General features: G+C 41.2%; 1 protein-coding gene across 4 annotated transcripts in view; it reads left to right on the top strand.

The window, feature by feature from the left end:
• Peak1 (pseudopodium enriched atypical kinase 1) overlaps positions 1–13181 on the top strand; it is a 219129-nt gene that overhangs the window by 184948 nt on the left and 21000 nt on the right. For all 4 annotated transcript variants that reach the window (XM_021173067.3, XM_085844652.1, XM_085844653.1 and 1 more), the window contains one exon: positions 7914–8656. In XM_021173067.3, the coding sequence (XP_021028726.1) occupies positions 7914–8656 (743 nt within the window). The remainder of the gene's footprint in view (positions 1–7913; positions 8657–13181) is intronic.

Here is a 13181-nt window from a genome sequence, read left to right as displayed (position 1 = left end):
CAAATTGCATAGATAACTTACCCCTAAATAAGTGATCTGTGGCTTTGCGGAGGGTTTCTGTAACAAGACTGTGCAGACATTGGACCTGTCAGCTGCTACACCACTGGCATTCTTTAAAAGTGTTCTATTTGAGGACCCATGCAAGTGGTCTCTGGAAGCCAGCCAGCTTTATTATTTGACAGGAAGTTGTACCCCATGGCTTGCCAGTTGTTGCTTCTATTTCACTGTGCTCCCCCCCCCACCCGCCCCGCCCCACAGCACAGTAAGAACAGAACGCTTGGCAGGTCCTTCCCTCCTAAGCTTCAGAAGCCTGCTGCTGGGAACAGAGTGCTGGCCCAGCCAATGAGAGGCCCTATTCCTGTGACAAAGCTGGTTAACAGTGGTGGTGTCTAACATCTATATAAAGTGCCGTGCGTGTTTCCGTGTTTGGACATGGATGTCTCTGAATGCCTTTCTCTTCCACTCTTTGAGACAGGGATGTAGATTAGTTATGAGACGTGAAACCGTACTTTAAATAGGAAGATATGGTCTGTTAATCGGAGCTATAATACCTCAATTCAGCAAAACCGTTGTTTAATACCAAATGGCTGCAGTTCCAGGTAGGGAGCTGGGAACACTAGCATAGCCTGAGCTTTTGGAGAGAAAGACATGAGGCTACTGTCCTTCGAGTCCCTGTGATAATTTCTCTGTTCTGAAAGGTTAGTGAAAGCTTCTTTCTAGAGGAATCTAGGGCGAAACACCGCATCTTTTACTGACAGAAAACTGGAGAGCACTGAAGACTTTAGGAGAGGCATACTCAGGGCTAAAGCTCATTCTGAGAGCTCTGTGTGGATTGGCCGGAGGCAGTGAGCTTGGTCAGGAAGCCATGCCTCCCTGTCTTGTCACTAAGGCGCGATCTGTGATCAAAGGACAGCTCCTGTTTAAATATGTCATTATTTAGGGCCCTATGACTTTAATGCTACCAGATCTCAAGCAAACACTTATTATGATTTGTTCTTAATGTGCCTTTAGTATTTCCATCACTTATAATGATGTAATTACTATTTTAAGTTTTTCAGTGTGCAATCATCTTTTAAAATATTTATTTTACAAATACCTTATTTCTTGTGTATTCATACCAACCTTGTAAGTTGTAAGAGCTGTCTGTCAATCATTTTCATTCCCAGTGAGTTTTAAACACCCTTGGAATTAGTCTCATTACATTTTCCCCTTCCCGTTGAGTTTTCATTATTTGCTTGGGGAAGGTGACGTGACACAGGGCTGTCTTCGTCTGCTGATCTAAAGGCATGTGTAAGTGGAGAGAGATTACAGCTAGAATGCAGAGCTGGAGAAGACAGTAAGGCTTGAGTTTGGTTCAAGCCAAACATTGCCAGGGGGCTGTTTTAGCTTATAGCAGGGCAAGATTTAGAATCAATCTCTTTTCCCCCCTTTCCTTTCCATTTACAAAGCTGGTATGCCACAAAAATGTGGAGTATGTGGTGTTCTATCTGCTGCTGAAAACTGAGCTTTGGCGTCTGGATCCCAGAGACTTCAAGAAGAATGTGCTGGATTAAAAGTTTAAAATAAAAGCAGCTAAGATACCAGACTTTTAGGACATTGACCCAAATGATCAGAATTTGTGATGTCGTCCCCCTATCTCTTTTTGGAGAAAATAAAGCACAAAAACACAAAGCACTTTGAGATCTAGAAGATAGCTTGACCTACTTGCAGAGACTGTGGTGTGCTCCTGGCTTCATTTAGAACAAGTTTCTGATTCTCTTGTGAGATGCCCATGGCTCCCATGAGAGCCCAACTGCTATTGGAGGAGAGGGGTCACGTAGTTATTTTTATAGCTTGCTACTTGGGCTGTCTCTTTCCATTTGGAATAACAACCAGTTCTATTGGTTTTCTGCCCTTCAGTTCAGCAGACATTTACTGTACACATGCTGCTTGTCTGGTAGCACACGAGATTCTGGAAGGATGTATTTTTTTTAAAAATTGGGCACACTATAAAAAAGTAAGAGAGCTAAGAGAACACAGAAAGAAGTGGTGGCTTCCATTGTGAAGTGAAGAGCAGAGGATATCAGAGAAGGGTTGGACTGGGCCAAAGACAGAATATACCCTCACTAAGACAAAAATACAAAAGTGCGTGCATTGGAATGGTGGTTAAACATACGTATTGCTTTTGCAGAGGACCTGAGTTCAGTTCCCAGCACCCACATCAAGTGACTCACAACCACCTGAAATTCCTGCTCCAAGGGGCATTTGATGTCTCTGAGCTCTGCAGGCACTACACTCATGTGCACACACTAATTAAAAGTAAATGGGGGGGGGTGGAGAGAGAGAGAGAGAGAGAGAGAGAGAGAAGGGAGAAGAGAGGACTCAACAGTTAAGAGCATTTGTTTCTCTCTCAGAGAACCCAGGTTTGGTTCCCAGCACACATGGCAGTTTACAGACATCTGTGACTCTAGTTCTAAGATAGAATGACAGGAGTAATTCATGTTGAAGCGTCACTAAGGAATAGTGGTAGATAAGACAAAGAACCTTGACCAGCTTGTACAAAGTCTGAACTTTATTCTGAAAGTAGAGAGGGCAGACTGCGCCCTCAGCCCTCTTCCACCTGCCTTACTTCCCTGGTTCTCAGATAACTTTTAGGAAGAACAATAAAGGCTCTTCTGGAACTCACAGTGCTACTCACAGCCACAAGTAATTCTGGTTTTCCTTATTTGGAGAAATGGTTAGAAAATGGCAGCCCATAAGTCCTTTTCTAGGACCTGGATAAAAACTGGGTCATGTTTTCTATCTACATCTGTCTTTCTACATACCTAGCCACTAATTCCCAGCCAGATTCTTGCTTAGTCTCATGTATAAAAATAGGACACAGCCCCTGCCATCAGGGAGCAACCCAGTATGAAATTCAGATGGTGACCCAAGAGCAGTATTTTATATATGCTTAGAGAAGAACATACACAAGGCATATCTTCGTTCTAAAGGAAGAAGCAGTCAGTTTGGGTGGGGGGAAACACTCCCAGAGGCGGTGTTTGAATGTGAGCAGGGAAGGTCAGGGATATAACTCAGCAGTTATAACTCAGAGTATCCTAGCATGTATGAGACCCTCGATTTGTAATACAGCAGGGAACAAATAACCCGAGATGAGACAAGTGAGAAACTAGATTCAGTTGTGTGGCTAGACCACATCTTGTGTACCATTCATTAGGTGATAAACATTTGTGCTGTTTCCACTTTGGAGCTGTTATGAATAATACAGTCTAAGCATGTGTCCTGGTTTCTGGAGAGACATATGTTTTCTTTCCATTGGATATCTCTGTAGGAGTGCATATGCTGGCTGATGACGTGACTGTGTTTTACTCTTTGAGAAACTCTCAGGCTGCTTTCTAAAGTAGCTCTTCTATCTTAGATTCCTACTTGTAATGTATGATCATCCAGATTTCTCCACATCCTCACCAGTTGCCTACGGATATTATTACTGTTGTTTTATTCTTGTTATAATGATCCTAATAGACATGAAGTATTGTGGTTTTATGTCATTGTCTAATGAGTAGTGGTGTTGAGCACCTTTCGTATATGTATTGGTCATACATATATTATCTTTGGAGAAATGTCTGTGAATTTCTTGCTCTTTTTAAAGAGTTATTTATATAGTCTAATTGCAGGCTTCTTACCAAATATGCAATGTGTATTTTTTTTCTTCCCTCTCTTGTTTTCCTTTTCATCTCTCTTTCCGCCCTTCCTTCCTCCCTCCCCCTCTTTTCTCCCTTCTGGTGTCTATCCAAGGTCTTACTATGTAGCAAAGCTATTCTCAGCCTCCAGAGTACCAGATTCACAGGGATGTGTGACCATGTCTGAAATATTCTTTTTGCTTTCTTAAAGATGTTCTTTTTAAGGGTACAAGGTTTTATTTTTACTTTCACTTATAGCACACTGGTTGGTTTTGTCATTTTACACTGGGTGTTAGAACTAACCATTGCCCAACTCAAGGACACGACCATTTATTTCTGTGCTCTGTCACATTTCTGGAGTGAGGCTATAGCTCAGTGGTAGAGCATGCTTAAAGCCCTGGGTTTGATCCCCAGCACTGAATAATGCAGAGTTTTATAGTTTTATCTCTTACATTGACATCTTTTGTGCATTTTGGTTTATCTTTGTGTATAGTGTGAGATAGGGCTCCAACTTAGGTTTTGTGTTTTCGGCATATGTGTATTCGCTTTCACAGCCCCGTCAGTTCTGTCTCCACTGAGTTATCTGGACAAGCTTTGTCAATATAGTTGACCCTTAATGTAAAGGTTTCTTCCTGACCTTGCAAGCCGATTGCATTCACCTACAAGGTACCACACCATCTTGATTACTATAATTTTGTAATGAGCTAAACTATTTTTGGCCACTCTTAAGCCGCTTATGTTTCCACATGAATTTTAGGGTCCCCACATCAATTCTTCAAAAACTCCAACTGAGATTTTGATGAGGATTACATTCAATCTGTAGGTCAGTTTGGGGAATATTTCCATCTTAACAATATTAAAGTCTCTGATCCATGAGTTTAAGTAGACTGCATAAAATTAGTCACTTTAATAATGTGACTGATTTTTAATAACATGACTAATTTCCATTTATCCTGCTACTTTTTAATTTCTTTCAACGATGTTTTATAGTTTTCAACATGCAACTCTTGCTTAATTAAATTTATCCCTTAATACTTTAGTCTCTGTTGCAAATAGGGTTATTTTCTTAATGTCAGTTTTAGATTAGTCATTACAATTCATTATTGTATACTGATTATTTTCTTGCAGTCTCACTAAGCTGGTGTATTCGTTTCTTCTTTTTGATTGTTAGTGACAGGTTCTCATACAGTTCACACTGGCCTCAGACTTAGTGTAGCTGAAGATAGCTTTGACCTCATTCAGTTTAGTCATGTGCTGGGAATTGAACCCAAGGCACTTTGCATGCTAGGCAAGTGCTCTACCATCTCAACTAGAGTCCCAGCCCTGGCATATGATTTCTGATAGATATTCATATGGTTCCTCTTGCTTTTCAAAATACAAGATTATATTTATACATAGAATAGGTTTGCTTCTTTCTAACCTGGATGTTTTTATTTGTTACTATTTCCATGGCTAATGCTTGAGTATAATATAGAATAAATATGGCAATAACAAAAGTCCTTGTGCTACTGACATTAAGAAGGAATCATCTAGTCTCTTGTCACCAACCATGATATTAGCTCTTGGTTTGACATAGAAGCTATCAGACCAGGAAATGATGGTGCATGCTTTTAATTCCAGTACTTGGGAGGCAGGTGGATCTCTCTGAGTTTGAGGCCACTCTGTGAGTGGATCTCTACAGAGTGAGTTCCAGGACAGCTAATGCTACATAGAGAAACCCTCTCTCTCAAAAAAACAAACAAACCCAAGGGAACAAACAAAAGAAGCTGAGGATGTTCCCTTCTGTCCCAATTTGTTGAGCGTTGTCATGGGAAGGCATTAGATTTTATCAGATTATCGTTCTACAATTTTGAAAAGATCATATAAGATTCCTTTTTTTCTTTATTTTGTTAGTGTAACATACTGGTTAATTACAAGGTGTTAAGCCAACCATGCATTCTTTGGTTAAACCCAGTTTGTTATGGTATATTATTGTGTTTGTGATGTTTAAAGTGTTGCTAGGTACTATTGCTTAATGTCTTATGGTTTTTTCACTTATATTCATAAGTAACATTAGTCTCTAGTTTTTTGGATGTCTTTGGTTTGGTTGTCTAGGTAACATTGCTTCTACAAAATTCAAACTTTTCCCTTGAACTTTTTGGAAGAACTTCAAAGGATTGGTAATAATACTTTGGTTTAATTAATATTAAGCATTTGGTAGCATTCATCAGTGTTTCTATCTAGCCCTGAGTTTTTCTTCATGAGAAGTTAGTTAGTTAGCTAGCTAGCTACTTAGTTAGTTAATTAGCTGATAGTTAGTTGTTTGCTAATAAAGGTTAAACCCAAGGGCTGGCGCATGCTGGGCAAGCAGTGCACTAAAGCCACATCCTAGCCAGAAAGTCTTAAAAATCCTTGCTCTTTTAGAACTATATATTCTTTCCTTTATTCTCTCCCTCCCCCCACTGCCATGCATTCTCTCTGTATGTTTTTGATTGTGTTTAAACTTCCATATAAAAACACTGGTATGTGTTGTTAATGGAGAGAGGAGATCCTTCAGTTTGCTGTATATATGTGATAGAAGTTTATTTTAAACTCCTAGGTATTCTTAATCAAAGTACTATATATAAGAAGTAGAATTAATTATCATCACAGTTTACATTCATTCTCACCGTTGATATTTCTTCAAGGATATGGCTTTAGCAAAACAAGCCAGCATGCATTAGCATCCTCAGAAGCATCTATATCTGTGACTTTCCTCATTGCTGTGACAGTGCAGATCATGGAGGACAGCTTTGTTTTGGCTCACAGACTAAGAGGACAGTCTATCTTGGTAGGGAAGTCATGGCAGTAGACATATGAGGCAGCTTGCATCTGCAGCCAGGAGGGAGAGATGAATGCTGGTGTTCAGCTCACTTGCTTTTCTTCTATTCAGTTCAGGATCACAGCCCAAGGTATGGTGCTGCTCACATTTGGAGTGGCTCTCCCCACCCCAGTTAGCCTCATACAGACATTCACAGCTATAGCCAAAGGTCTCCTAGGTGGTTCTAGATAATATCAGGTTGATAATATTAACCCTCACACCATCCATTTACCTGAACTCTGTATGGTTATAAGTGGGAAAATGTATTTATTTCCTAGGATTGTTGTAATGAAGCACCTTAAATGGGTTGCTGAATACAGCAGAAACTTAATCTTTGGCAATTATGAAGTCTAGGGACTGAACTGAAACTTCTGCCCACAAAACCATGCTTCTTTTAAGACACTGAGTAGAATCTGTTCTTGCCTCTGCCTGGTATTTAATGATGGCCATCCATCTTCAGCATTCCTGGTTTACAGTTAAATCATTTCTGTCTCTGCCCCTGTCACCACATAGTGGTCTCCTTATTTGTCTTCACACTGCGTTTTCTTCTTATTAGGATACCAGCCACTTTTGATTGGAACGTTTTCTAACCTCAACTTTATCATATGAGCAAAGACTCGGTTTCTAAATGAGGACGTATTCATAAGATACCAGGGGTTAGGACCACAACATAGCACAATCTATAACCAGACATTATGTTCTTCCTCTATCTCTCGATTAAAGGCCTCATTTTAAAAACATGGCTAATATTAGTACTCTTGTAGAACTTTGATGACATATTTCTATCTTTAGAAAATAATGTCTTCTCTCCATTATGTAAGAAACAACATTGAACTCTTGTGTGTTTTGCCCTCTAAACATAACCATTAGATCCATAAATTATATGTGCATATATGTAGTGTCAGGTGCTATATACAATGTAAAATTGGAATGATACTACAAAAAACAGAAGAATATTTTGTCAGGCTTTGTGCAGTGTTCTCATTGCTAGTTTCAATTCTGTTTTCATTAGGACTCCCAGGTATTTTCTTGATCCACAAGTACTGTCATCTCTATTGTCACATGCAGATGTTTCTAGTGTCTCTCCTTTCTATTTCTGTGGTGTGGTGACAGCTAACAATATTATTGGAGACAGGACTGTAGAATCTGGATTCCTTTTGAAAACAAAGCTCACCACCTAAACCCTGAGAGAGAAATGCTGAGACATAATTCATCTTTGTTACTCCAGTTGAGCTTTGGATTCATACCTTCAATGTTCAGGCGTTTGTTCCTTGGCTTCACATTTCATTTCAGTGAAAGCACTGACGATTGTTAGATTCCCCATGCCTGTGTCACGCATTCCTACTTGTTTAAATTATGAAATGAGGTTGACACATTTGATTCATTCTCTTCTTCTTTCTTTAAAAACAATGCAGGACAATCTCGAGCAGCTATGATACCTCCCAAGCATCCACGGCATCCCAAGGGAGCGGTGGATGATGCCATTGCCTTTGGAGAGAAGACAGACCAAGAAGGACTGAATGCTTCCCAACCCACACCACCCCCACTGCCAAAGAAAATGATACGAGCCAATACTGAGCCCATCTCCAAAGACCTTCAGAAAGCCATGGAAAGCAGCCTTTGCGTCATGGCTAATCCCACCTACGATATTGATCCCAACTGGGATGCCAGCAGTGCTGGGTCTTCTATTAGCTATGAACTCAAGGGACTAGACGTTGAGTCTTATGAATCCTTGGAGAGACCTTTGCATAAGGAGAGACCTGTTCCTTCAGCAGCAAACAGTATCTCCAGCCTAGCCACTCTCAGTGTTAAGGACAGATTTTCCAACAGTATGGAGTCACTCTCCAGTCGACGTGGTCTCTCCTGTAGACAGACTCGAAGCATCCAGAAGCCACAGAGACAAGCACTTTATCGAGGACTTGACAATCGGGAGGAAGTGGTGGGTAAACTCCGAAGCCTTCATACAGATGCCTTGAAGAGACTGGCAGTTAAATGTGAAGACCTCTTCATGGCTGGGCAGAAAGACCAACTCCGCTTTGGAGTAGACAGCTGGTCAGACTTCAGGCTAACCAGCGACAAACCGTGCTGTGAAGCCGGAGATGCGGTTTACTACACTGCCTCGTATGCAAAAGATCCACTCAGTAACTATGCAGTCAAGGTAGGAAAATACTGAAAATCTCTCCTTAATATTTCCTTCTTTCTTTTTGAGACAGGATCTCACCATGTAGCTTTGTCTGGCCTTGAACTCACTATATCTACCAGGCTGGCCTCAAACTCATAGAGATCTGCCAGCCTTTTTCTCGTGAGTGCCTAGCCTTACCTTAATCTTAGTCAGCACCTTGTCATTCCATTACATAATTGTAATTATGTAATGGAATGACAGATCCATTCTTCCTTCCCACTTTCTCTCCTCCACTGTGTGAAAGGGAGTGAGCATCCTATATTAGCAGGTGGTCTAATAAGCAGGTTTATTACTGAAGGGAAAAATAGACACTAAGGAAATATAGGAAAGCTAACATTCTGTGGCAGTCTGGAAGGACTGAGATCAAATACCTGACAAGAATCAACTTCATGGATGGAGGGTTAGTTTTGGCTCCCGGTAGGGTGGGATACAGTCTGTCACAGTGGGGAAAGCATAGCAGGGTTGGCTGGTCACATTGCTTCTCAGTCAGCAAGCAGAGAGGGAGTGTTGATGCTCAGATAACTTTCTCCCCGTTTTCAGTCCAGGGCCCTAGCCTATAGGACCCTGCTGCCTGCATTCAGGGTGGGTTTTTCCTAGGCTTTTAAACCTTCCCACCAACAGCCTCATAGTCATGCCCAGAGCATTTTTCTGTGATATTTATAAATCCCTTCACATTGAGAATGAACTATGAACTATCACAGACTTTAACTCAGAGTCTTCCTAGAAGAAATGAGCCTTGGCAGTTTGCAAAATACCGAAGCCTGTGATGTCCCTTCATGCCATGTTTCTGTCTTTATTCTCTACCAAGTAAAAGATCCTTGCTTACCCCTCCTCTGTAGCTTGTATGCTTCCTGGGAAACATTTTTATAGAGAAGGAAATTCATACTCAATGTTCGCGTCATGCTCATAAGGGCCTTTTTTTTCCCATTTGACACCTGAGGAAGGTTTTGCTCAGTGAGGTAACTAACTCGCTTGAGGTCACACAGCGAGGAGTAGAGCTAGGATTTACTATATCAGGCCAGCAACATGGCCCACTGAGCAAAGATGCTTGCTTGCTACAGGCCTGACGACTGAGTCTGATGACTTCAGTCCCTGGGACCCAGAGAGTGGAAGAGTGGAAGGAGCATATGGGCTCTTGCTCATGAGTGCTCCCCACCCCCTCTCTCAAACACACACACACACACACACACACCTCAGATATTTCTGACTATGCAGCCTATACTTTGCCGTGTTGTGTATTGCTTTTTTAAACACATGTCAACCATTCCAGACAGCCCACTACTTTGAGATACCCAGGCTACTTGAGACATTGAGGATTCTTGTCCAGTTATACTCACTGCAACAGTCAACAACAGGTCCTATAAGAGGAATAGCTTTGGTGTGTGCTATGAACTCCCAAAGACTTGCCTTCTGATCCTGACTTTACCATCTAGTAGTTTTGTGGGTACCAACAGCTGTCTTTGGGGCTGTTTGGTAAGTGAGCTGCCTTTGGCTTCTTCCGTACTTCACAAAAGTTAGAGAGAGTTAAAGTCTTTGGGTCTCCTAGATGGTTTCCTTTTCTTTAGATGTTTAAGTGGTAAGCCATGTATTTTATGGGACTACGGTGGTGACCAAAGAGAGAAGTCAAGTGAAAGGTGCTCAGAGCACTGGCTCAGTATAATGCTCTCGTTCCCACAGCCTGCTTTCACTGATTCTATTCACTGGTTCAAAACCAATTAACATATCTAAATGACTTTTACCTGTCCATTTAGCTTACAAAGACCAGATGGTTTCTTAGTAAATGAATGAATGGGTAAGGTAAACAATTGGCCTTACTGTGCTATCAAGACATAGTGTTTAGACCAGCTCTTCAGCTGGCTTACATCTGCAGTTTCCCCACCTCCACCTTTCACTGTCCTGACCTGCTGCTGCAGCCCACACTTTTAAAATTAAGCCAAGGGATAAACTGTAGAGAGAAGATATGGACTCAAGTTAATATATTACTGTTGAGTATAAAAAGGCATTTTGAGATTCTGTGTAGCTCTCAAGAGCTGTTATATCAATTGGGGTTATAGTACCTTATCTATCTTGGGTCTTTATTGCTACAAGATCACCAATGCAGAATGAGTACCTATTTCAGAAAGGGGCATAAAACTATCTGTTCTTTCAAAACAATTGAGAAGTGGGGCTTGACTAACTTTATGTATTATTGCCACACAGTCTTGTCTCTTTCCTAAATCAATGGTGTAGTATTGATTTCTTTGCTTGTAATAATACAAAAGCAATCTCAAAAGAGCAGGTGGCAAGTGATTATATACTGGTAGTTGTTGGCAGGTTTGGAAAGGGGGCTTTACACTAAATGCTGAATATAAATGTCTCTTTGAAGACTTTCTGGGCATTTCCAGAAGTGCCTAATGGATTTACAGTCTTAAAGTGATAAAGTCTAAGAACTCTGAGACCCCTGCATTTGCAAAGACGAACAAATGAAACCAGTGGTTGGCCCCAACAACCTCTTTACTGTTTGTCTTCTTAAAATATCCCTTCCCATATTAGTGAATTTAGAGTAGCCTAGTAGGGCTTCTCTCTTAAAATATTGCAACGCAAGTCCACTTGAAAGGGAAAGGATCTACCTACTCCACGTTCACTGCAGTGGTAAGCTATTGAAATAGTTACTTTGTGTCAGGTTTTTCAGGCTGCCATAACAGAATATTCTAGATTAATTAGGTGGCTTAAATAGGTTTGTGTGTGTGTGTGTGTGTGTGTGTTGCTGGGAATTGAACTTAGGGTCTTGTGTGTGCTGGACAAGCACCTGACTGCCAATTGAAACCACTGGTCCAACAATAGAAATTGATTTTCTTATGTTTCTAGAAGCTGAGAAGTCCAAAGTCAGAGTTGTAAGTTGGTTATTTTTTGGTAAGGACTAGTCTCTCTGAGTCCTCACATGTGATGAGCGTCACTAAGATGGGTCTCTTTTCTTAGAAAGACACCGGTCCTATTGTATGCAGGCCCCAACTATATGACTTACCTAAGTATCTCTCTCTTTGTGAGCTGTATCTTCAGATAAGCCCTCATTGCACTTCAGAGTTTCAGCATCTAAATGAGGAGACACAATTCAGTCCATAGGATTCTATCTTCAGTCCCTCCCTCTCATGTCTCTATCACAGGCAAATTCAGCCCAACTGCCTTAAAAGTCTTACTCCCAAGGATCAACTCCAAAGCCCTTATTTAAAGCCTCATCTACATGTTCTCTAAATGAGGTATGAATGAAACTTAAGGTACTTACTGCAGCGTTGCTATCTGTTATCTGGGTAAAGCTAGACAACTTATTTGCTTTCCAAATACAGTTGTGCACAGGCATAGGCTAAACATTCCATCCTGAAATATGAGAAATCAGAGGCAAGAGAGAAAGGAGAGCTGGGTACCAAAATCCAAATCTAGCAAGTCTCAGCTACCCGTAACTCATAAAGATGCTCTCATTTGATACTCTGTTGCTCATATAGTGCCTCAAAAAGGCTCTCTACCCTGACACACAATTTATTTTCCCCTTAACTCTCTAAATCTAGAGAAACAGGCTAATCATTTGTTGACACCTAAAAGGAAACAGCCCTATCCACTGGTCCCTTATTAAGAAGAACAATATTGTTTTTTTTAAGTTTTTTTTTGTAATATATATGTGGCATGTTCACGCCCCCACATGAGTTTGTGTGCAGTCCATGTGTGTGAGTGCCTGCAGAAGCCAGAAGAAGACACTGAATTCCCTGGAACTGGAGAGTTACAGATGGTTGTAAGCTGGCTGATGCAAGTGCTGCTAACCTCTGAGCCATCCCTCCAGCAGTAGTCTTGATCTCTTTATCACCTCCATGGCTTTCTTCCTTTTCCTTAATGAATAATGCACATGAGCAGCCAAAGAGCTCCAAGGGCCAGGCCAGTAGAATTCAGAATACCCTGGAGTCTTTCCACGCCCTTCTACTCTGCATCTGCTTTGGACAAAACTACACCCAAACCGGCTCTCTCCACTTATATGGCCTTGTCCTCATCTGCCTTCTGCTGAGACCTCTTGATCGAATGGCTGTCTAGCACACACTCTTAGTGTCCTGTAAATAACAAGTTTTCGAGCCTGGTGCAGTGGTTCACACCTGTAGTACTAGCACTGCAGTGGCAGAGGCAGGAGAATCAGGAGTTCAAGCCATCCTCAACCCAGCTTCATAGAGTCAGAGGCCTGCCTAGTAGGCTACGAGAGATCTTGTCTCAAAACAAAAGATTAAACATCCATGCCTTTTACACTATGAGCAGACCACATAGCCTGCATCTCCTTTCCCCTTTCCTATTGTCCCATAAGCAGTAAGGAGAAACCAAGGTGTTCCTTCATTGCCTGACTTGAACATCCCAACTAAAAATCCCATTTTTATCTCTCATACAATTCTTTCCTTAACAAACCACGAGAACACAGTGCAGTTTCCAATTCTCTACCACTTTATGACGTGGGTCCCCTTACTAGGAGTTTCTAATGATGTGTTCTTCG

Source organism: Mus caroli, unplaced genomic scaffold (genome assembly GCF_978045245.1).
Source record: "Mus caroli unplaced genomic scaffold, Mus_caroli_1 scaffold_11, whole genome shotgun sequence".
Classification (NCBI taxonomy): domain Eukaryota; kingdom Metazoa; phylum Chordata; class Mammalia; order Rodentia; family Muridae; genus Mus; species Mus caroli.
The sequence above is the reverse complement of the archived record's forward strand: the minus strand, read 5'-3'. Positions and strand labels throughout refer to the sequence as shown.